This window comes from Acinonyx jubatus, chromosome B4 (genome assembly GCF_027475565.1).
Source record: "Acinonyx jubatus isolate Ajub_Pintada_27869175 chromosome B4, VMU_Ajub_asm_v1.0, whole genome shotgun sequence".
Taxonomy (NCBI): Eukaryota; Metazoa; Chordata; class Mammalia; order Carnivora; family Felidae; genus Acinonyx; species Acinonyx jubatus.
The window spans coordinates 69718242-69744710 of record NC_069387.1 but is presented as its reverse complement, the minus strand read 5'-3'; the positions used below and the strand labels follow the sequence as shown (position 1 = coordinate 69744710).

General features: G+C 36.5%; 1 protein-coding gene across 1 annotated transcript; it reads left to right on the top strand.

Annotated features, from left to right (window-relative positions):
- Positions 1-13534: 13534 nt before the first annotated feature.
- Positions 13535-25941, top strand: TWF1 (twinfilin actin binding protein 1). The gene is made up of 9 exons (XM_027035934.2): positions 13535-13690; positions 15307-15384; positions 16948-17126; positions 18104-18199; positions 19298-19402; positions 21057-21182; positions 21651-21801; positions 21955-22076; positions 23788-25941. Exons 1-9 carry the CDS (start codon positions 13666-13668, stop codon positions 23956-23958), a joined length of 1053 nt encoding a protein of 350 aa, XP_026891735.1. The 5' UTR covers positions 13535-13665; the 3' UTR covers positions 23959-25941.
- The last annotated feature ends 528 nt before the right edge of the window (positions 25942-26469 follow it).

The following is a 26469-nucleotide window of genomic DNA, read 5'->3' as shown; positions in this document are numbered from 1 at the left end:
GTAAAAAGAAAGAACACGTGGGACAAGTACACATGCCTCTGAGGATTCCACGGTCCCATTCCACTCAATTGTCCCACAAGGGCCATTTTCCATTGACAACAGGTCAAACATAACTGACAGGAAACACTGACGAGAAATTGTTCCAAGGGTTTTCTCTTTTAGAAGCTGTCTGTGAGAACTCATTTAAGAGAGACAGTTAAAACAATGTCTGGTGAAAGGCTGGAGGTAACAAAGGACAAGGTACAAACCAGGATCGTTAGATTACATCCTAGATTCACAGAAAGAATACTGAGGAGGCTCCTAAATATGTTTTTTTTTTTTAATATGGTGAAGACTTTTTGAATTCCTGTATAACATTGGGTTGAGTCAACATTTAGGAAAATGTTGACATTCAAAAACTATGCCTCTTGAGCCAAACCATAAGAGACTCTTAAAAACTGAGAATAAACTGAGGGTTGATGCGGGGTGGGAGGGAGGGGAAAGTGGGTGATGGGCATTGAGGAGAGCACCTGTTGGGATGAGCCCTGGGTGTTGTATGGAAACCAATTTGACAATAAATTTCATAAAAAAATATGCTTCTTAAAATGTTTCAATTACTGTAGAAGTGAATCTCACTAAGGCTTAAAAATGTTTTTTTTTTAAAGAATGGAAAAACATTTTGAAAGACTGACAGTATTTCTAAATCTGATAAAGAATGCATGTTTATCTGCTTTTCTACAAAGGAATATTTTTAGATCTAGGCTGATTTCCTTCTCTTATTTAGCAAAGTTATAGGAAACCTTTGCCCCTGCCTATCTTGTTATGCATAGGGAATGTACAATAGCAACTAACTGTAATTTCACCTTTTTAAAAAATGTTTTTAAGTTTATTTATTTTGAGAGAGAGAAAGAGAGAGAGAATCCCAAGTAGGCTCCACCCTGTGAGTGTGAGCCTGATGTGGAGCTCAAACTCACAAACTGTGAGATCATGACCTGAGCTGAAACCAAGAGACAGATGCTTAACCGACTGAACCACCCAGGCTTCCCTGTAATTTCACCTTTCAAACTACATGTGTCCAAATTCTCAGTAACTGCTCCCCAAAATTCAAGAGCTAAATGAACATGGAGAACACAACATCTCTTATTTTACAAACCTGCTATCCAAGCATTCTCTCTACGAACTAAAGAACTGTGTAATAAGGAGTATTTACACATAACAGTTGTGGTGAAGTAAAATGTCTCTCCTATGACATATATTGGCTGCTAGTAACAGAGACTGGAAATAATGGTGGCTTAAATAGGACGGAAGTTATTTTTCTTGCATGTAAAGGAAGTCTGGAGGTGGGCATGCCAAGTCTGGTATATGAGAGCCACAACCAACACAGACCACGGTTCCTTTCTTTCTTTTCCACTACTCTAATTTGTGTCTTTCATCATCAAGGTTGTCTGAGGTCCAAGCAGCAGCTGGAAGTCCAGCCATCATATCTTCATTCTAACAGGAAACAGGATGGTCCTCACCGGCTCTCCACCATGGTTTAAGGAGACTTTCAGAAGACTTGCCCAACAGCTTTTCCATCTCATTGGCTAGAACTTAATCACATGGCCACATCTAGCTGAAAGGGAGGTAGAAATGCAAATTTTTATCTGGGTGCCTTGCCACAGCAAATGAAATCTGTTTTCTTGTTAAGAAATAAGAATATTGTGTAGCACCTGTCAGTCTCACCAAAAGCATTATTAAGTCACTAAAAATATATATGATCCAATATAATTATTTAATGACTTTTCAACAGTCCCTTTTCTGGGATTCATTGTACTGTACAATGCTCCCATCATTAACATACAAAATGTAGGAGTTAACCCCCTAATTAGCATATCCTTATATAAAATTCACCACCTTAATCTTGCCTACCCTAAAAAACAGAATAGATACATTGAAGAAAAATTTATTTATTTACTCTGTGTGTGTGTGTGTGTGTGTGCGCGCGTGAGAGAGAGAGAGAGAGAGAGGAGAAAGAGAGAGAGAGAGAATGAGTGGGCAGGGGCAGAGAGAGAGGAAGAGAGAATCTCAAGCAGGCTCCATGCTTTCAGCATGGAGCCTGACTTGGGTCTCAAATCCACCAACCATGAAATCATGACCCAAGCTGAAGTCCAGAGTAGGACACTTAACCAAATGAGCAACCTGGGTGCCCCCATTGAAGCTTTAATATAAAGTCTTTGTTATGACTTTGTTAGTACTTAGTAAAAGGTTAATTTATTTTTGATCCAAACCATGAGACTATAGTTTCCAGGCATCTCCAAAGAGTAGTTTAGGGTGAGGGTGAAGGGATTTTAACTCTTCCATAATCTCGCTTAGCTCCAGCTGCCACCCTCCAAATTACTTGATATGGTTTTCTCAAATTTATTTCTCTCTCTCTCTCTCTCTCTCTCTCTCACACACAGCACAAAAAAAAACTCTGTTGTGTAAGCTCAACTTCACAATCCTCTTCACTCTGCTTTCTCACAAAATTTCAGATTCTAGTCCTAATTCCTCTAACACAGAAACACTAGAGTAGCCTCTGTTGTGATGACAAAAATACCTAAAAGACATAGAAGATTGTACCCCATTGCAGACTCAGTATTGGGCTTTTCTGTGCACGCTGTAGAGGATCTTTTTAGGTGTTAATTAGTATCACGAAAAGACAGAAAAAAGGAAAGAGAGAGAGTACTCTATTTTCAAAATGGTTTGATAATATTCCCATTAGCCATTTAAACCATCCTACCCACATGAAGACCTTAGAGATCATGACAATGAGGTTCAAGATTTTGTTGCTAAGGCATTTCTCCAAAGCAGGATGAAAATCCCACTATAAATAGTACATTAAAAAGCTGGTTGCTTTGTGCTTTCCTGCACTTTTATTCCAATATGCCTCTTTATCATTATCAACAACTCTTATGAACCAAAGTGTTCCCTGTTTCTTCCATTAGAAAGTGCACATCACTTATTAAGATTACCTCCGTCTAGATTTCACTCAGGAGAGAGTAATAAAGAGATATTATTTGCTTGAACTGATCTTTAAACCCAAACTCTTTGTTCTGTTTCTTCGGTGACTCATTCAAGCATCACAGAGCCTGAGTGGAATGAAAGAATCTTCTGTGATACATTCTATTGTGTTAAAAATTTTAGCAACCTTGCCAGGTGTTTATTACAGATTGTTGGGGATTATAATTATATGCATATAAAAGCTGCTCAATGCTTGATATTTATGACCAAGAGTTATTTTTCCTATTTGATTATTTATAACTCTAAGAAGATGTTAAATAAGACATAGCAGTTAACAGTGACATTGTGGCTTTATGAACCTATATAAGAAATCAAACGTAGACCATTGCTATTGATGTTTGGAAATTCAGTCTAACTTTATTTGCTCTGTTTTTAATGACATATTATTTTGAAACATACAGTATGTTTCAAACATACTGTATTGTTTCAGACTTAATTCTAATGAGCAGATATGAAGCCTAATATCCAGTGAGCACCTAATACATGTTAAAAGGTTTATAAAATCATATCGCAATATCTCACTTGATTTTCATGACAATGTGAAACATTGGTATTGGTATAAGAGAAAAGTATGGCTCAGGGAGGTTAAAAATTTTTTGTTCATGGTCACAGAGCTTCTGTGAGGCTTTTTCTCCTATAATAGATTTTTTTTTTAATGTAGGAAAGCCCAAAGCAAATAGTATGGCTCTTTATTCTATAATTATCTCACAAAGTAAAATGAAATTATTTACTTTCATTGATTTAAACAGATTTTACATAAAATCGCAATTCTGAGTTCATTTGAAAATCAGAAGATATACCCTGAGCCCAAATTCCCAAAGAGCATCTATCAGCTTGGAGTTGAGTAATTCCCTTTAGATGGAGCCTGTGCTCTCTGTGGGTGCTGCAGTCTCCATCTGTCAGCTTCATTCATTTACGTTATCTAACTGCCCTCTGAACATGTTTCAGCCAGTGACTTCTAACTTAGGTTCTAAGCACTAGTTCCACCAAATTGTAAAAAGCAGGAATTCTAAATCTGCTTTCCAAACCCAAGATCCGTCTCCCCTCTGATGGTCATTGTCTTTCATCCACGGGGCAGTATGTACTGGATAAACTGTCCACTCTGGTCAAGGATGATTTACAATGTGAGCCCGTAGGGTAAATCATATGCTCTCCTAGGAATTTGGAAGTTGCATTTACAAACAACTATTTAATCTCTGTATGTGGCTAGAATTGTGACTGTCAATTTGGGAAGGGTAGGGTGGCCACATTCTGCCATTGGACTGCACAAGTAGCAAGATCCCATTTGGAGAGGGAGAGAGAAAGAGGGATACACAGATAAAGCCAGGCCCTTAAGATTCGTGAGATTCTCCTGTAATCTTATAATAAATCCTGTTACTTGCGTACGTTGTCTTAAAATGGTTTCTGCCTCTTACAAACACTTGTTCTAGCCTTGAAACTTGCTGACTTCCCCTCTCTATTGCCTCAATTTCCAAATATCTGAGAGTTAAAAAATAAAAGCTGATAACATTTCATTCAGCCTGTCAAATGGGATTCTGTTGTGCTCAAATAAGTCTATATATTCATTGAAAACTGTAAACCATCATACAAATTATATTTTTATGACAGCTCTGACAAATGTTTAATACAAAGAGACAGAACAGATGAGGAAAAGTGGGAAAATACTCATGATCGGAGCAGAGGACTCATACATACAAATAATAGGAAATAAGAATATATAAGTTGGTAGGATCAACAGTAAGGTGCCACTGTAAAATCAGCTAATTTTAAAAAATTTTTAAATTTATTTTTAAGAGAAACAGAAACAGAGTGTAAGCAGGGGAGGGGCAGAGAGAGAGAGAAGGAGACACAGAATCTGAATCAGGCTCCCGGCTCGGAGCTGTCAGCACAGAATCTGGCGCAAGGCTCGAACCCATGAACTGTATGATCATGACCTGAGCCAAAGTTGGACACTTAACCAAATGAATCACCGAGACTCCCCTAAATCAGCTAATTTTTAAAGAAGGGAGTAAGGGTTAGAGGACACAATTTTAATAACTGTCTGAGCAGTCACTTCTAAAAACATAATTACCGTAAAAATAAAGTATTTTAAGAAAAATCTTACAATGCAGATTTTTCAAAAGAAATTCAGTTTAATTGCATAAAGAAATCAGAAGTGTTTCCAAACAGTAGTTTTACTGAGTGAATATATAATTTTAATTACAAAAGAATCATACAACTTGATAACTTAAAGAAATGTTCTTAGAAAACTGTTCAGCACCCTATTTCATAGTTTCACAGAAGACAAGTGACTTAGCAACATCAATTCTCATATGCAAAACAAAAATCATCAAGTCTTTTCAAATTCCAGAAATGTTTACAGAGCACTGGGATCATTATTATACCCCCAATTTTAAACACTTAATATACTGAATGAATGATTAAATGAATTAATGAGTACTAAATACATGCAAGATGCAAAAAGCAGCAAGATAAAATCCCTGATATCAAGGACTACACAGTCTAATATGAAGCCTGGAATGAGCTTATGTACATCTGGGAACACAGGAAAGAATAAAGAGGTACTAGAATAGACACACAAAATGCTAAAGGCATTTGAAGAAACAAGACTTCATATATAATTGAGATTGAGGAAAGTCTTCATGGAAGTTGCTATGGCTCCAAAGAATGGGTTCAATGTTGAAAAGCAGAGACAGCAGAAGAAGATCTGGGTGTATAACTAGGAGACTGAGGAATCGTCTTCCAGATTAGGAAAATAACATGCTGGAGACAATATAGTGTCATGTTTAGGGGTGATTGTGTCAGTTTTTCTGAAGCATGGGGCACAATTGGGAAAGACTTTGCAGAGTCTTGGGTGCCAAGCTGAGGAGCTTGTGATGTGAAATGTTGGGGTTTGGGAGTGAATGGTCAAGAAAATTCTTGAAACATCTTCAGTGCAAAAAGGGTGGTTTTATTAAAGCACAGAGACAGGAGCTATGGGCAGAAAGAGCTGCACTGGGGTTGTGAGGAGCAGTTGAATATATACTTTCAAGTTGGGAGGGGGTCAGGACAGCACAAGTCTCTAAGGAATTTTGGAAGCAAGGTTTCCAGGACCTTGAGGAGCCTACTTATTGTTAGGAAAAAGGTCATTTACTACTGTCTAGTAAAACCTTAGTCAGGAGACCCTTCACATGTATATCAGGGGGCCATATGGTTGGAGGATTGTGGGGAATAAGCTTAGGCATTCCCTGAGCCTGCACTGATGGGTTAACAAGGCAAAAAGAATTACAAAGCCATAGGATGCTCACACACAAGTTTGGGTAAACAAGATTAGGTAAGTAGGTATAGGGAGGGCAGGGCAAAGGCCCCAGTATAGAGAGGGTGGGGCAAAGTCTCCAATACAAAGGTATATGAGGTAAAGAAGATTAGGTATTCAGGGCAAAAACGTCCTCCAATTTAGTACCATAGCAGAAAGCTGCTTTCACAGGAAGGAAGGACCAAATTAGGTAAATAAGCCAACAGGACTATAGCCTCTACAGGGTGAAGCTGTCCAGAGCAGAGCTAATTAGCAAAAGAAAGGTGCCTTGTTGACCCTGAGGTTGCCCTCTCTGTCTTATCCCCTAGGCTGGCTAAGATAAACAGACTGGACACCTGTCTGCCATTAACAACCATCTGCCTGGCACCAGGATTTTGGTTTATATTGACCCAAACTCCTAATGCCCTATATCTTCAAAACCCCCTTTCCCTCATGCCCATGAGTTAATGTTCACAGATTCATTGTCTTTTTGTGCAAGCCCATCATGTTTGTAAGCCTTCTGATCTTAATAAATATGGAGCAAGGGCCCTTATTCAGGGCTCTTGTCTTTTCCCAGACATTAGCCATCTCTTGCATTTTAATCCTGGGTCCACCTCTCTTGCTGGACAAGAGAGAACTTTAGACCCAGAGTCTATGACAGAGGATGATTGGTAACCTATATCTTGGGTGAAGTGGGTAGAGATAAAGGAAGTTTCCAAAGGGATTTTTCACAGGATCCCTGAGTTCAAGCTAATTTCAATCTAAGGTTGCCTTTTACCTCTAGCAAAGTATTAACATGGAGGTAGCTGAGCTCCTTGAGAAAGCTCACTCTGCCTGTCTCAAGTACTTGTCAATGGGTTGCAAATTGTAAGGAAGTTTAATTGATTTCTTTTGCCTGTATTCTCCACAGCACTTGGACCATATTCTGTAGGTAGTGGGGGGAGGCTTTAATAGTCAGCATGCAGAAGATCGAACAGTCAGAAAAGGATTTCAAGAAATAAACGTCAGGGGTGCCTGGGTGGCTCAGTCAATTGAGCATCCGACTCTCAATTTTGGCTCAGGTCATGATGCCAGGGTCATGGGATCAAGCCCCACTTCAGGCTCGGCACTGGGCATGGAGCCTGCTTCAGATTCTCTCTCTCCCTCTCCCTTTGCCTGTCTGCCCTGCTCACACACTCTCTCTAAAATGAAACTTAAAAAAAAAATAAATAAATAAATAAAGAGAGAGAAAGAAATGAACTTGACAATTGAGTATGGATTTGTCAATATGAGGCCAGAAGAGAAAATAATACAAGGTAAGGTAAAAAGAGTAGAACAAGACACAAAGAAGGAAACCTAAAGGAGGGTTTTGCTTTCAGAATTCAAACCAGTTGAATCTATAAGATTTAGAAAAAAAAACAAAAAACAAAAAAACAAAACAGAGAGAGAGAAAGAAAGAAAGAAAGAAAGAAAGAAAGAAAGAAAGAGAAATTGAATGGGAGGATTTGAAATGGGCATAAGTAAGGGAACTGGGTAAATGAAATAATTTATTTTATTGAACACTAATTGTGTACTCTGTTTAACACTTCATTGAATTCTGCTAATTGGGAAAGGTGATTTACCAAGTATAGATTGAATATAGAAGAACCGAGCCTCACAATTCCAAGATCAAGCATTTTAATCATCATCTATGTTACTTTTACACCTGACACCAGAAATGTGGTTAATATAAACAAGTCCTCCTAGGTCTGGAGGCAGTTATGTGGCAGATAAGAAGGGCCTGCTTTTAAGTAATGATATCATATCAAGAGACATTGAAGTCCAGAGGACAGCTAGTTTGCTAATTCATTTTTTACGTACGTTAGCAAAGTGAAGTAAAGAAGACATAGATGGAATTAAAGGTCATTTAGTTAGGATTCTCCAGAGAAACAGAACCAATGGAATGTTTGCATGGAGAGAGAAAGAGAGGTTGATTTTAAGAAATTAGCTTGGGCTTAAAAAAAAAAATTAAAAAAAAAAAGGGGGGGGGCACCTGAATGGCTCAGTCAGTTAAACGTCTGACTTCAGCTCAGGTCATCATCTCACGGTTTGTGAGTTTGAGCCCCGCATCGGGCTCCATGCTGACTGCTCAAAGCCTGGAGCCTGCTTCGGATTCTGTGTCTCCTCCTCTCTCTGTCCCTCCCATGCTCATGCTCGCTCTCTCTCTGTCTCTCAATAATAAATAAAATAGATAAGAAAGAAAGGAAGGAAGGAAGGAAGGAAGGAAGGAAGGAAGGAAGGAAGGAAGGAAGGAAGGAAGAAAGAAATTAGTTTGGGCAATTGTGGAGACTTGGTGAGCTTGGTGAGTCATAATCTGATGTAGTAAACTGGCAGACTGGTGACTCAGGGAAGAGTAGTAATTCAAGTCCAAAGGCAGTCTGTTGGCAGAATTTCTTCTGGCTCTGAGGAACTTAGTCTTTGTTCTAATAAGGTCCTCAAATAATTGGATGAGGCCCACCCACATTAAGGAGGGTAATCTGCTTTACTCAGAGTCTACCAATTTAAATGTTCTTCTCATCCCCAAAACACTCTCACAGTAACATCCATAATGTTTGACAATAACACTCTGGGCACTGTGGCCCAGCCAAGTTAAGAGGAAAATCAGGGGTGCCTCGGTGGTTCAGCTGGTTAAGCATCTGGCTCTTGATTTTGAGTGAGGTCATGATCTCATGGTTCATGAGTTTGAGCCCCACATTTGGCTCTGCGCTTTCAGTGCAGAGCCTGCTTGGGATTCTCTCTCTCTTTCTCTGCCCCTCCCCCACGTGTGTGTGTGTGCGCGTGTGTGCATGTGTGTGTGTACTCTCTCACTCTCTCTCTCTCTCAAAGTAAAGAAATAAACATTTAAGAAAAGACAGCAAATCAGTTTAATGCAGCATCAAAGAAAGAGAAGCAATGATCAAGAGTGTCAGAAGCCTCAGACATCTATAGTAGGTTGAATGGTAACTGCCCCCCCTGAAGATATGCCCACATCTTAATCCTGGAACCTATGGATATTACCTTATTTGGAAATGAAGAGATTAAGCAATATGACCAAAGTGGCAGAGATTGGAGTGATTTGGTCACAACTCAAGGAATGCAAACAGTTACCAGAAGCTAGAAGAGACAAGGCAAGATAGTTCCCTAAAGCCTCCAGAGGAATGGCAGCTGTTTTGGATTGTGGGCTCAGAACTGAGAGGAAATAAATTTCAGTTGTTTGAAGCTATCCAGTTTGTGCTAATTTGTTACAGTAGCCACAGGAACTAATAAAACATATGAGAATAAATATAATCGATTTTGCTATCAAGAAGGATGATGCTGGTCACATTCAAGAAAATAGTTTCAATAAAGTGATGTGAATAAAGCCACATGCAAAGGTTACAAGGCAGAGGTTCCCAAACTTTCTCAGTTTATGGGGCCTTTTTTATCTCAGTAATTTTTTTTGTAGGGTTCATAGGTCAAAAGAAATACTGAACAGTTGATTAAGTAGTCAGTTTCAAACAACTTACTCAGTATTTGTGTACTAGCAACTCAGTAGCTGTTTGAAAAATACATAAAAATTAAAAAAATATTTGATTTTAGTTTTAAATAATCACAATCACTTACTAATGGGATACATGCACCTATTACACATTACACAACTTCCTAAACTTTGGGATTAGATTTCACATCAACTACTGTCATTTTCTGTTCTTCATTGATTTCCAACCCATAGTTGCTTTATACCACGGCAACTGCTAAAAATCCAGCTTTTCAAAGATACGACATTATGGAAAAGGAAGGTAGGGCTATCTAATGTTAAAGCTGAACTATCTCGAGCTAATACTTCGTGTGGTGTCAGAAAGACGTCAAACACTATTGTGTTTTCCTAAAAAATTTTACAGTATTCCCCAGGCATTCTCACTGTAGCTGGGGCACCTAGGCACACTTTAGAAACCATGGATTTAAGGAGTGAGAGCTGAAAAAATGTATATAGAAGGTGGGGATGATATTTATATGATGTTTAGTAGAGGCTTAGGGAAGAAAAGCCAGAAGATATTCAGAATATTAGCAAAGCTATTCTAAAGTTATAGGAAGAAACAACAATAACAACAAAAGATGTATTAGACTACACCAAAATTTAAAACTTCTGTGCATCAAAGGACACAACAGAATGAAAAAGGAGCCTACAGAATGGGAGAAAATGTTTGTAAATCATGTATCTGATAAGGGGTCAATACCTAGAATATATAAAGTACTCCTACAACTCAAAAACAAAAACACAAACAACCTGATTCAAAAATGGCAAAGAACTTAGACATTTCTCAAAAAAATATATACAAATGACCAAGAAATATATGAAAAGATACTCAACATCACTAATTATTACAGAAATGTAAATCAAGTCCACAATGAGATAGCACCTCACATCCTTTAAGATGACCACTATAAAAGCAAATCAAAACGGGAAATAGCAATTATTGGCAAGGATATGGAGAAACTGGGACCCTTGTGCACCATTGCTGGGAATGTAAAATGGTGTAGGCATTAGGGAAAACAGCATGGAGTTTCCTCAAAAACATTAAAATAGAATTCCCACATAATCTAGCAATCCCACTTCTGGGTATATGCCCCAAAGAAGTGAAAGCAGGAACTCAAACAGATATTTGTACACCCATGTTCCTAACAGTATTATTCATTATAGCCAAAAAGTAGAAGCAATGCAAATGCCCGCTGACAGATGCATGAACAAAATATGGCATGTATATGTATACAATGAAATATTATCCAGCCTTAAAAAGGAAGGAAATTCTACATGCTACAACATGGATGGATCTTGAGGACATTACTCTAAGAGAAATAAGGCAGTCACAAAAAGAAAAATACTGTAGGATTTCATTTATATGTGATACTAAGAGTGGTCAAAATCATAGAGACAGAAAGTGGAATGTTGTTTGCCAAGGCATGGGTGCTGTGTTGGCATGGGTGCTGTGTTGGCACAGGCAGTTGTTTAATGGATACAGAGTTTCAAATTTGTAAGGTAAAAAGAATTCTTGAGCTTGGTTGCAACACAAGGTAGTTGTATTTAACACTACTAAACTGCATACTTAAAAATGGCTAAGATGGTATATTTTATGTATTTGGCCACAATTTTTTTTTTTTAACTTAAGGCAAGAAGTCATGATTTGGATCACATTAACCAAAGGAACAGGATTTCTACCAGACTCTGCCTAGGTAGCTAAAATATATGCAGCATTAGCACTCCACATATTCAATAAACTATTTCTCCAAAATTAGTGCAATGCCAAACTTTAACCGAATCTGAAATAAACATCATACATAATAAATTAGTGAGATTTCAGTGTATAGTGAATATTGACCAGAGATATTTTCAAAAACATCCTATGAAAGCATCAAAAATCCATTTTCTTTGCACACACATAAATATAGTAAAATAGAGGAAATTATTTAACTATATGTAGAAACACTGATGGGCAGTAAAAGTGATCATTTTGGCCATGCTTTTTATAGCTTAGCAAATATTTTCCCTTCTCAGATTCCCTGTTTTGCTCAGAGAAACTTTGCTGTTTTGAAAACAACGCACCCAAGGCTCTTGTAGCTTTCACATCAAACTACTGTACTGCCATAAAATAAGCACTTTCTAGTGCATTCCAGGGTGGTCCTACTCAACCTAACTGGACTTTCCTATTTTTTAGAGCTGATCATACCGTGGTCTTTTCTAAACATGAATATGGGAGAATTATTTTTTTCTTATCAGTACTTTTGAGCAAAGCCAACATCCTTAGGCACTTTTCCCGACTCACCAGGACATGAATCAGTCAAAAAATTGAAGACGAACTCTGCAATTTTCTCTGTGCTCGACAAAGCAGTCAAAAACTGGAAAATCAGAAAGAACTGTTATGTCAGGAAGAATTTGGTTAGAGTGAAACTCTCCCTACGTTTCTTAAATCCGAACAAGTTATAAAGCTCAAACTAAATTTTGCTTATTCCATAATATGAGGATCTGTTTGAGAAACAGAGCTTAGATAACAAGAACAGAACATAGCAACCTTGTTTGTTGTGATCCTGGCAAAGAAATAACCGCAAGCCTGATAGTTAATGACTGATTAAAAAATACATTGTATTTGAAGAGTGATTTTGTTAACTTGCACTTCTATTATTGGCTGAAGAAAGTATTTGTTGATAAGCAGATTGTAATTTTGTATCAGATCAAGGCCCTAAAAACAAAATACCCAGTTTTCTATCTAAGGAACTATAATCTAGGAATGGTAGAAAAGTAGTACAAAAGAATTAAAATTACCTTTGAGAAGGAAATATATGTTCATAACAGCAGAAGATGGAAAATAATTTTTAATAATATCTGCTATCTTACACATTTATCTAAATAAATCCTAAATAATTACTTCATTCAAGAATAAACGGCCAAGATAAAGCAGAGCGGTAATCATAGCTTGCTATGATAAATTGAACACAAAGGAGTATTCAAGTCAGCTAATTTACTCCCTTTAAGTGGCTCTTTTTGGAATGAAGAGAAAGCAAAACTTAGTCTCTAAATGTACCCAACTGAAAAAATAAAAGTTAACAGTCTGAGATTAATTCAATTTAAAAGCATGGGAGATTTTTGGGGCGCCTGGGTGGCTCAGTCGGTTGAACGTCCGACTTCGGCTCAGGTCAGGATCTTGCGATCTGTGAGCTGAGCCCCACGTGGGGCTCTGTGCTGACAGCTCAGAGCCTGGAGCCTGCTTCGGATTCTGTGTCTCCCTCTCTCTGCTTCTCCACTGCTCACACGCTTTCTCTCTCTCAAAAATAAATAAAAATTAAAAGCATGGGAGATTTTGATGAGATACCACCTATACATTAATACTCATTTTTAAAAACGGGGCAGCGCGTGACCCTTTATACTGTAGGAAGAATAAACAAAGAAAGATACCGTTCATATCTTTTTCAAATTGAAAATATACGATCAGTAAAATGATCATTCCCATTTTTGAGCATCTTTTTTGCTGAACCAGCCAATGGTGGTGTCGGCAGTGCAGACAGTAGAGGGCAAGGTCATCCTGCTGGCTCTTTGATATTTCACGGCGATGGGGCCAGAGAAGCCGGCGGCAAGAGCCAGGACAGAGACCCCCAACAGAGAGCTGGAGAAGAGCGTCGGGTGAGGCGGACTTGCAGCCGGGGGGGCAGAAGAGCGCGCGGGGAAGGGGGGCGGGGGACGGCAGGGGCGCGCGAGGACGCGGTCGGCCTAGCGGGGCGGGGCGGCCGCGGGTCGCGGGCCGATGACGCGCGGCGGCCGGCGGAGGAGTTGCCACTTCCTGGAGGCGCCGGCCGGGGCCGCTCTCTGCACTTAGATTCGGAGCCGGGAGCCCGCGGCCACCGCCATGTCCCATCAGACCGGCATCCAAGGTAACGGCGCCCGGAGCGGCGCGCGGGAGAGGGGCTCCCGGGAGGCCCCGGGCGAGCCGGGCGGGCTGCTGGACGAGGAGGGCTGGAGTCGGGCCCAGAGGGAGCGGGTGCCGTTCTCGCCGCGCAGGCGGGGCCTCTTCGCCTCTCCGAGCTTTCTGGTCCCGGGCCACCCGGCCTGCGTTCCTCCCAGGCGGGTCCGTCTGCTGCCACGTTACAGACGGACCCGAAATTCGCAGAAGCGAAAGAAATTGGTTTGCGAGGAGGCCTGAGTGAAGGGGATATGCCTTCCTCTGGCCCTGACTGTAGTCTAACTTTCCCCCTTTTGTATCAGGTACGGGAGACCTGAAACACTGGAGGTTACTGGGGCTTCACTGTGCAAAGGAGATTGTTACAAGAGTTTGATTATAAAACGAAAGATACTGGAATCTTTTTTATTTCCAGTAAAGGTGCTTCCCAAATTCTTCCGCATTTTCTTTCAAAATGGAAACATGAACTATGTTCTGAGAAATCCTGAGTGTGGGGTGTTTTGATCTTTTTCTTAGGTACTACCCAGGGAACTGAAAAGTACCATCTGTGTGGCTGAATTTAATCATCCCGTGAAGGCAGTTCAGTGTGCAATTATATCTGACCTCCATTATTTCCTGGTTTGAAAATGGGCAGTCTGGAAACGCTCGCCTCATCAGAAATAATACATCCCGGGGTTACTCGCGATTACTTAACGAGGGCTAATATAAACCCACGCTCTTCTGTTAATGGACAACGAACCTTTTCCCCAGATGAGCATTTAATTGTGTTTTGTTCCTATGGGTCTTTGACCATCCTGCACCTCTCCCTGCACACACAAACACAAGCAAAATGCTCTCAAACCTGAAAGCACTGTTTTATTCGTCAGTTTTGACATTTAAATTTGTAATTACTCATTTTCATGTTTGAGCCTTACAGCATTCACTGCTTAAGTAATGGTTCATTCTTACAACCCAAGAATGAAATCAGAACGAAATCGAAGCTTTAATAGGAACACAAGCGTTAAGTTATTAAATACATATTTGTTTAGTGAACTTAACTCTAGCTTTTTGAGAAATACAAGTTAGAAAAATATTACCAGAAGTACAAGCTTGAATGCACTTTAATGACTTTTTGTTTAATTGGGATAGGATATCTTATATTTACTGTTGCTTTTAATGTGAAAATATAAAAATGAATCGAATTGTTATTATAAGCTTGAAATTGGACTAGAAGAGAATGAAAGATTTTCAACAATTTCAACCAAGCAATCAAGGTGTTTTTTAAAATTGTAATTTGTTCCTTATTGGATTTGAGTAACTTTAATATTTTCACTCCTAGTGTTATTTCTGCTTTGGAATTTTCTAGCTAAAACATAGTAGAATTCATATACTTTTAAGCTATATTAACATGTATATATCTTAGCTGTATACTCTGTCTGCTATTTACACCTTCAAGTTTTATAATTTAAATTACTGACAATAAGGGGATACTACATCCTGAAGATTTTTTCTTTGTATTATAATTTATTTTTTCCTCACTTGAGTAGCATTAGAAAATATTAACATGTAACTATAAAAAATAGGTTTACTTTTCTTTATCTTTTTATACAGCAAGTGAAGATGTTAAAGATATCTTTGCAAGAGCAAGAAATGGAAAATACAGACTTCTAAAAATATCTATTGAAAATGGTTAGTTTTACATTTCTGAATATTGTTTGTCCTTGGATTACTGTTATGTTTTTAAATTTCTAAGTCATTTCAGTGATTGGAACTATTAATTACTGTGAAGAAAGTTCAAAGCTTGCCTTTAGGTAACTTGGATCCTGTATATTTGGTCATGTCCCTTTAGCTGCTGCTTACCTTCTGAATTCTGTAGTTGACTATCAGGGAAAACAGAAAGATGTTTTTTTTGGTGCGACCTCCTCTGCTTTTACCTTTTGCGTCTCAGTTTCTGTACCACAACCCGTTTCTAATGTGAGTGCTTCCATCTCTGGATTGGAAATCAGTAAACAAGTGATCATCTCCAACCCCCACCCCCCCAAAAGAGAAGTTACTTGAGAATTGTTGTTCAGTAAAGTTAGTTTTGAAGTAGAAACAAAGGACTTCAAATTCCCAGTTTCTCCACATGATTGCAATCTGTGCTGGAGAAAGGATTTCCCTGTTTTGTTTTGGGGAAAAGTTCTAAGAATGTAAAACACTACAAATTGATCGTTTCAAAATAATTCTGTTAGGGATATTGAATGGATGGGAGAATCTTTTAGTTTCCCTCTATTTGAATTTGGACAATTATCGCAAATGCGTATGTTAAAATATTCCAATGGTCCAATTGCTTAAATACCTAAATTTCTTGAATACCTGGAAATATTTTGCTTTGGGAAAATAACTTGTTCTTTTATAAACTCGAAGTAAATTTAATTTCCTTTTTATTTTCTACTTATATGTTAAAAATACCAGAGTAGTTTGAAAAATATGCAGTTGTTACTGTTTCTGTGTGTGTGTGTGTTTATGTATATATATATTACCATAGTTGATAGTAATAAACATATACTGTAAAGCAGCATATTTTAGAAATATTGAAATGCCATCATTTCCTAACCAACTATTTAAGTGACTAAAATGGAAAAACTTGTCTAGCATCACTACGGAAGGAAAATGACACTGTCTCTTAAATCGTTATTTTTGTTTTGAGAAAATTTTTTAAATAAGGGAATTACAGAGAATAAATAATATAACAAATACTTCTATCTCCTCTTAAATTAGTAACTACTAACGTTTTATCGTATTTGCTTCAGCTTTTTTTTTTTAACTTAATATTTTTGTGATATTAGGGCATCCTCTTTAAACAATTTCACTTCCTGACCTCCTTCTCCTGAGGCAACCATATTAGGAGTTTTTATATATCTGCAGTGTGTTTTTTTATATGTAGCCCCCTAGATAACTCCTAGTGCTATTTTGAGTTTTAAGTTCATGTAAACTAACATCTTATTCTGCAACTTTTTTTCTGTAAACATTTTTGTAATTTGTCTTGGTAGAGAACTCACTATTTTTAAATATGAATTCATTATATAACTGTGCCACATCTATGATCGTTCTCTTATTGATGAACATTTATGCTATTTGCAGCTTCTGCTGTTCTATGTAGAGATGTGAATAATAGTATTAATAGATGACTATGTTATTAATTTATTGTCTCTTCATTACCATTTGGAATTTCAAACCATTCATGTGTCTTTTAAAACTTGTTCTTCATAGAGAAACTTGTGATTGGCTCATGTAGGCAGCCTTCAGATTCCTGGGATAAGGATTATGATACCTTTGTTTTACCCCTATTGGAGGACAAACAACCGTGCTATATATTATTCAGGTTAGATTCTCAGAATGCCCAGGGATATGAATGGATATTCATTGCTTGGTCTCCAGATCATTCTCATGTAAGTAATTTTTTTGTTACTTGTTTAACATTTAATGCTAGAAAATTTTTTTCTGAAATAGTCCTAGGCTAGGAGAAAGTTAAGAAGCAACAGTTATTTCCGATAGAAGGGAGTGATCATGAAGAAAATCCTACTGTTGGTAATGTAGAATCAGGAGTAATGTACTTATATTCAGAAATCTTGCCCTTGAAATCAACAGTATTATTGATTTTAAATTTAAAAATCTTTGGCAATTATATGTAAATGACTATACTCTGAGAGTAATACTTCAAATAATTCTGAAACCTAATTGAACATTATGTTAAATATTTTTAATAGCTACCATTTAAATGATAGGCATACACGCAAGTATTTCTTTTAGGAAAGTTAGGGGATTGATTCAGACTCCTGGATTTGACATGCCGTTTTGTGAAACTACCTCTGTTAGTTGGCAGTTACCTTTTGTAGTTTTCAGTAGTTGCTATTAGACTCTTTAATAATATGGTATATATTGTAGTTTTCATCTTTGTGTTTCCCATAGAATGGTATATGCTGCAGGTGTGCTGTGAACATTGATTCTTAAACAACTTAATCAGTAATATCTGATCTAGAGATTTGCTTTGAGTAAAATGTCAGTATCCAGGTTACCTCATTTCAAGCAATGTTTTCTACCTTATATTCCAAAGTAGTATTTTAATAGGTTTTTTTTTTTTTAATTCTTGATCTCATTGTATACTTTGAAAAGTGATTAATTTTTAAAAATTTAGTTTCCCAATTTTTTAAAAATATGACATAAAGTGAAATCTACCTTAATAGGTGAACTGTCATGATGGTTATTTGTACACATGTACTTAAACCTGTTACAGTCCATGGACTTCAGCTTTATCATAGTTTATTTCTAATGTGCTTGAAGATTTTAATACATTCAGAAAGTGCTGTCTTTTATAATGAATAGTTTTCATCTGTACATTTCTGAGTAAACTTTCACAACTTACTAGGTTCGTCAAAAAATGCTATATGCAGCAACAAGAGCAACTCTGAAAAAGGAGTTTGGAGGTGGCCACATTAAAGATGAAGTATTTGGAACAGTAAAGGTACAAAACTTAAACTTTTATGTGGATTCCACGTGTTGCAATTAAACCAGTTTAAGAACTTCTAGGTAATGTGTAATTGTTATGAAATTAGACTAATGAATCTGTAAACAATAAGAGAAAATATTGTTATATTTCATACGATATGCAAGTTAACTAAAACATTGTATTTACTCTCTAAAATATGTTGAAATGTCCTTTGCTAGTCTTCAGAAACTGCAATATGCCTTAGAGATCATCTAGTTCAACCCCTCATTTAGTTCACCCTTTTCACTTTACTGATAAGAGAAACAGGCTCACAAAAATGAGAGACTACTTGAAAGAGATGGTAATTTTTAGATATTTTGGACATTTATATCCACATTGTAGAAGCAGTAACTATGCATATTATGTTCACCAGGAACATTGAGGCAGGTCAATTGATTGATGATTAATTGGGATAGTTGATTAATACATTTAACTAGTTAAATTATGATTAAGAATTTACTTATATAATTTATATGGTAAATACATATATTTATACATATACACACAAATTAAGAAAACAAATATTTTTTAACAGTTAAATTATCTAGTAGGTAGACCACAAGACTGTGTGGGAATACTTTTCTTATTCACCATTAATTGTGCCGTGGCCTGGTTTCTCAATTCTTTCTAGTCCCAGTTTTCCAAGTCACAAAATATTGATGAAAGGTAGACCTCTTTGGAATATTTTACTCTTCTAAATAAGAACTACGGTCATTTTCTATGAATAATTATACAGAAATTGTGGTGATTATTGAATAATTATGGGGCAGGCTTCCCCAGAAGTTTACTTATTATTGTCCTGTAGATTTAAACATGACCCAAGTGTATCATGTGACTGGCAGCAGCACCACCACACTCATACAAAAGATTTAGTAATTATAAAACTGTGGGAAATGAAGAGTAAATACTCCCTTCACCATTTTTTGAAACCTATAACGAGTAATAAAATTCTTGATACTATACTTCAATCAAAATATTTTCTATTAAGTTAATAATTTTGTTTTTCCTAAAGTAACTTCACTGAGGTTTTACTTTTAGAGAATAGCTAGTAACAGTCCATTTCTTTGTTTACAGGAAGATGTATCATTACATGGATATAAAAAATACTTGCTTTCACAGTCATCTCCTGCCCCATTGACTGCAGCTGAGGAAGAATTACGACAAATTAAAATTAATGAGGTAAATTACATTTTTGAAACAATTGCAAGATTTTAAGTGTTTGAAAAAATATTTTTAATTAATAGATTAATAGAGATTAAGTAAGGTAGCTTGCATTTATTCTGTATAATTTAGAGATAAGACTATGTGCTCGATGTGTTTTCAGGAAAAAATAATTAAAAGTAAATACTAAAATTCGTGCCAGTTTCATAAGTAGCTTTCGCCTATATTTGTAACGTATGTGACAGACTAGTAAGTGTTCCTGTTGGAAGTACAACTTTTTGTAACCTCGTACGTTGATTACTAAGTAAATGGGAAAAATGTACATTACCCATTTAGTGCAAAGAATTATATTTAATGAGGTTGCCCAAAGCAGGTTTGTTTAGTTACATTATTTCAGAGAATCATGGTAACTAAAGAGGAAAAAATATAAATGCTATAAGATATTTATTATTTCTAGAAGCTCTATAAATTCTGAGTGCTACCTGGATAGGCATGTGCATATGTATTTATGGGAGATGGTTTTTTGAATACTTGTTTAGCCCAGTTCTATTAGAGTCAATAAACTTGATCCATGTTATAGTTTATCATATTTTTAATGTGTTCACTGCAGCTATTCTAATTACAAGTTAGAGTAACTACTATATTTCTACTGGGATTTTATAGGAAAGAACAAGTAACAGAAACCACTATTCACTAGTCCGAATAACAGACTAATAGAAATCTGTCTGGAAAGTGATTGAATATTACTTAATATTAACCTGATAGCAAGGATCTATCTTTATATTATTTTAACTCAAGTTATTTGAGTAAAGATTCTTATGTGATTTTTTTTTTTACAAGTTTGATAGTTTGTTTTATTCCTTGCAATCAGAACCCAGAGGATCGTATTGGGGTATGCATTTGCATATGTTCTATGATGTTTTCATTATCCAATATCATTTATGCTGTAGAATCTCCATTCATTTTTTTTAAAAGTAAAATTTCTATTTGACTTTTCTGTTGCAACACTGCAAGTGAGACCCTATACTAGCTATCATTTAAGTATAAAAGTCGTGAAACATGCATCAAAAGCTTTCTTGAAGTACTCTTCTAGTATTTGTTCTTAGTAATGAAAAGCTCTAAGTCTGGAACTTCTGCAGTAGTATAATTTGTTGAGCTGTGTTGTGTCTTTGTATACTGTTCATACTCCTTTCAATTCAGTGCATGGTGTTTGTGTTGCATTTTATGTCTTCTAGAACAAAGTAAAGTTTTACGCATATTGCATATATATCACACTGTTCATAAATTTTATCAAGTAAGTTTTGTAATTAAAGTATAATCTGAAGACACTTCAAAGAGTTTATATAGTTCTCTGCAAATGTGCCAAATCGAACATATAAACAACCTCCCCGCCAAAGCCCCACTAACAGCGCATACCCACTCAAATGTTCACTCCCAGCATTTCATAAAGATATGTCATACACTCTGCATGTTGACAAGGTGCTAGCAGAACATGAACAAATGTGAAAAATTACTTGCTTTTTAAGTTCATGGTATTTTAAGGGTTAATTTTAGTTACATTAAAATGGGCAAGGGTGGAATGGCACTTGGTAGAGATTGGGTTTCTTGTCTTTGGTGTATGACACTGCTAAATGCTACAGCTTCATCAGTAAATTAAATCTATCATACTTAGGTACAAACAGACGTGGGTGTGGACACTAAGCATCAAACACTACAAGGAGTAGCATTTCCTATTTCTCGAGAAGCTTTCCAGGCTTTGGAAAAATTAAGTAACAGACAGCTCAACTATGTGCAATTGGTAAGAGACAGATGATGGTTATTATGAAATGGCTGCTCTTCCTGGTGGCTCTTGGCTCATAAAATGGGTTCGTTTTTAGTGGACTTAAAATTTGTTTTAAGTTTATTTTATTTTGAGAGAGAGAGAGAGAGAGAGAGAAAGAAAATATGAGTGGGGGAGGGGTAGAGAGTGAGGATCCCAATCAGGCTCCCCACTGTCAGTGCAGAGTCTGACGCAGGGCTCCAACTCCCTAACCATGAGATCATGACCTGAGCCGAAATCAAGAGTCGGCTCATGACTGAGCCACCTAGGTGCCGCATGTTTCCTGATTTTTTTTTTATTCATTTTTTTTTTTAAACTACAAGACAATGTATGTTCCTTGTGAAAAAGTCAAGCCTGTATAAATTTCCCCTTGTCTCTTAGGTTTTATTTATTATAAATTTAAATTTTCTCTGTATCTGTTTTAATGAATGTATTTCTCATTGACAGGAAATAGACATAAAAAATGAAATTATAATTTTGGCCAGTACGACAAATACAGAACTGAAAGATTTGCCAAAGAGGATTCCCAAGGATTCAGCACGTTACCATTTCTTTCTGTATAAACATTCCCATGAAGGAGACTATTTGGAGTCCATAGGTACATAATATATTGTTTTGAACGTGTTACTTTAAGTTTGCTTATTGACAGCTTAGCACTGTATTCTTATTTCTTGCCCAGAGGACTTAGTTATAGTTTAATATTTGCTTTGAGTGATATATTGCTAATTGTATTTATTATTTTAACTCACAGTTTTTATTTATTCAATGCCTGGATACACATGCAGTATAAGAGAACGGATGCTGTATTCTAGCTGCAAGAGCCCTCTGTTAGAAATTGTAGAAAGACAATTACAAATGGATGTCATTAGAAAGGTAAAATTACCTACCTCTTTCTTTAAAATTTCAGTTTATATTAGATCTTTATTGTCTTCTCTGTGTAGTTCATGATGTATGGTGGTTTATAAATGAAAGTATTTTTTCTTGTTCTCCTCATAAATCCTTAGGATCTTCTCCAAGTGCTTGGGGGTGATCTGGCATTACTGCAGTCTCTCTAGATCTGTACTCTCTCATATGTAGCCATAAGCTACATGTGGCTATTTAAATTTAAGTATAAGTTAAAATGGAGTAAAATGTAAAATTCAGTTCCTTCATCATACTAGCCACATTTCAAGTGTTCATTAGCTACATGAGGCTGGTGGCTACTGTACTGGGCAGCGCAGAATTGAGAGGACATCTTCCATATTGCAGAAAGTTCTTTTGGACAGTGCTGCTAGGGCCACATACTTGTGATTGTCTCAAGATTTGCTATTAGTAAAGAACTATAGTCTCTAGTTACAACTGACTCTTGGGATGGTTGAGACTCTAGTTGTTGACAAAGGAGGGAACGGACATGAATATTTGAATTCGAGGAGCTAAGCTACCAGTTTTCTTAAATTTATTTTCTTAAATGTAGTTGAGGCTTAGGGAAAGATGATGGTTTACTCTTGAGCCTTTGAAGTCTTTAAAACACAAGTTCTTATAAACTACCAGTGTATTAGGTACTGAACCCTTTAAGGTTTTTAAGTTCCTAAGATAAAGCAGGGACTGGCGCACTGTTTTCTACAAGAAGACCACATAGTAAATATTCTAGGCTTCACCAGGTCACAAATGGTCTCTGTTACATATTCTTGTTTTATTATTTTGTGTTTCTAACCGTTTAAAAATGTAAAACACACTCTTAATTTGGGCTAAATTTGGCCCTGTTCTAGAGTGATTTCAAGTGACCCAAGAATGAAGGGGCCGATGAGTCATGTTCCTGAATATGCATACTGTACCAAAGCAGAACAACTTGAGAGTACAGTGGTGGCTTCTACTTTTATTTTTATTTTTTTACGTTTATTTACTTTTGAGACAGAGAGAGACAGGGCATGAATGGGGGAGGGTCAGAGAGAGAGAGGGAGACACAGAATCTGAAACAGGCTCCAGGCTCTGAGCTGTCAGCACAGAGCCCAACACGGGGCTTGAACTCACAAACCGTGAGATCATGACCTGAGCTGAAGTCAGATGCTTAACCAACTGAGCCACCCAAGCGCCCCTGGCTTCTACTTTTAAATGTGAGTTAAGGGGCACCTGGCTCAGTTAAGCATCCAACTCTCAGTTTTGGCTCAGGTCATGATCTCACAATTTTGTGAGTTTGAGCCCTGCATCAGGCTCTGCACTGATGGTGTGGAGACAGCTTGGGATTCTCTCTCTCCCCCTTTCTCTCTCTGTCCCTCGCTCACGCTGTCACGGTCTCTCTCAAAATAAATAAATAAACTTAAATAAATAAATAAATAAATAAACATTAGTTAAACAGGAGAAGAAAGAGGGAAGCAAACAGAAAATGATTATAGCTGATTATGTATTCAGGCAACTCACAAATCCCCTCCCCCTCCCCCCAAAAAAAGCAACAGTGAAACTATTACATATGGTTCTTGATACTGCTGGAATGGGTGTTACATATTTGTGAGCATTCACACCTGAAAACTGGCTCCTTGCTTATATTAGGTTTTGAATGTTGTCTTCTTCATATCATATCACACTTTACTGATTCCATCTCTTACAGATCGAGATAGACAATGGGGATGAGTTGACAGCAGACTTCCTTTATGAAGAAGTACACCCAAAGCAGCATGCACATAAGCAAAGTTTTGCAAAGCCCAAAGGTCCTGCAGGAAAAAGAGGAATTCGAAGACTTATTAGGGGTCCAGCTGAAAGTGAAGCCACTGCTGATTAAAATCATTATATTCAACATTAGAATACTAGTTTTTTTAAAGTCCAGCTTTTAGTACAGGAGAACTGAAATCATTCCACGTTGACACATAGTAGGGGAAAAATGTACTTTTTGAAAAATAGCACTTTTCACTTCTGTGTGTTTTTAAAATTAAGGTTATAGAAGACTCATGATTTCTATTTTTGAGTTAAAGGTAGAAGAGGGTTTGTCATAGTGATGTTTAATTTGGTCACACTGTTTTCACAGAGTAATAACGATTCCATGCTTTCACATAATTCTTAAAATTTTATACACTTGGGCCAACTCCAGAAAGTCTAATGTCTCAAAGTAAGATACACTCCTTACTACTTTTTAGTGAGACATCAAATTTTTTCTGTAAGGAAGAAAGACCTTAAAATATTCATACTACTTATGAATATGTTAAGGACCAGGTTAGATTATTTTCTAAACTGAGAATTTAGTGTGCCTGGGTAAAGGTGGAAAGTTGCTGACTCTGAGAAGCAACGCTTAACTCAGTCTGTGGGGTCACGTCTGCAACTTGTAGAAACACTGTTTCATGGCAGCAGTCTTTTCTATTTGACTTTTTTGGTTTTTAAATGGCATTAAAGTTTCAGAAGATCAGTTCACTCTGAAACCTTAAGGGTACCAGATATTTTCTATACTGCAGGATTTCTGATGACGTTGGAAGACCTATTTGAACAGCTTTAGTAAATTCTCTCTCTAATGCTTTACAAAATTTCCTTTTCAAAAGTAAGTCATTTCCTTATATAGTGTGAGGCCAAATATTTATGTTTAGATTGAATATTAATATCCTTAAAAAAACAAAAGTCAACAGTGTTGAAAGAGTTTTAAACATCAAGATTGATTTTTCTCCAGAACCACGTATTTATAGGCAAATTGTGTTCTTTATTACTTTTAAGCATACTCAGATTTAATAAAATTGTTGGAAAGTCCTAGTACTTAACAGCCTAACACAAATTAAACACTTAAGAATCTGGTTTCAATTTATATCTTATTTCAAAACACATTTAACTGTTTTTAAAGCTTTGCATTTCAGCTACAACCTACAGAAATTTAGAAATTTTGAGCCTTTTTTTTTTTTTTGATACTTGAAATAAGGAAGGAGTTAGATCGAACACTTCGTCATGTTAAATCTGATAAACCTGCTGCAAGAGCCATAACTGGGAGGAGTTTTCTAAATGAACGATGGGGATCCAGGATTTCGAATTTCTTGATCTAAACTTTATGCTGCATAAAACATATTAGAAATGCACATTTCATAGTATAAAATATGAAACACATTTTTATACCTTATTATCTAAGGTACTATATGCACCTTTCAAAAATTCCATGTGTGTTCAAGTAAAGCATATTAGAATAATTATGGGTTGACAGGATTTTTTTCTAGAGTTAAGAGTATTTGTGTGGGGTTTTGTTTGTTTACAGATAATCAGACTATAATATTTAAACATGCAAAATAATTGGCAGTAATGTTGCACTTATTTTCTAAAGATACACTTTAAGTTGTTTCATGGGTGCCCACGTAGACACACATATACACAAATTACTGCATTGAGAATCCTAGAGTTGTGTTGCAGGCCATAGCTGAAGCTGTATTTTCAATCAGAAAGAACATTAAGCCTGCAATGAAGGTATAAAATAATTTGGTAGTGAATGTTTTTTTGTACTATTCATGTGCAATTATAGTCTAAATTTTACACTACATGAAAGTAAATGGACATTCCAGAATATAGATGTGATTATATAGTCTTTAATTATTAAACCAAGATTGCTGAAAATCAGTGATGCATTTGTTATAGAGTATAACTCAGTGTTTACAATATGTTTTAGGTGACATCATAACAATCAAAGGTGAATAAAATTTTCCCAGTAAATTTATATAGCAGTAAAGAATTACATGCCTTCTGTGGACATTTTATAAGTGCATTTTATATTGCAATAAAATTTTTTTCTCTTTACATTGTATACGAAGTTGTTTTCTGTAACTTTTTTTCTTTACTATTTGGACAATTCTGCATAATGCTATCTCTAGTAGCAAGTTAGAAAATTCAACCCATGTATTCATTTGTTAATTCACCTATCTAAATGGAGGGTTTTAAACATCTTGCAACCTAGGCAAGTTGTGTCAATAGAGTGCTTAATTTAGATTAGAACTTTCCCACTGCTGCAGCAATAATGAAAATGCCATGACTTGAACTGTTCTGTGAAAGACCCCAGTACGATAGGGTGACCAATATGCTTGACACTAAGCTTGCCACCCATCCAGCAAATACTGAATGCACTCCTGCGTATGATTCACTATCAGATGGATCTTTTTATTAGGGCTAAGTTACAAAAGTTGGAGAGTTGTCCTTAAAAGGGCTAATTTTAGAAACCTTTAAATAGAGTTCAGTTCTTTAAGGCATTCCTACTCAGAACTATAATGTGCCTCAGATACATAATGTAGTTTGGTATATATCCTTTCATATACTTTGCATATACAGCCATAAATTA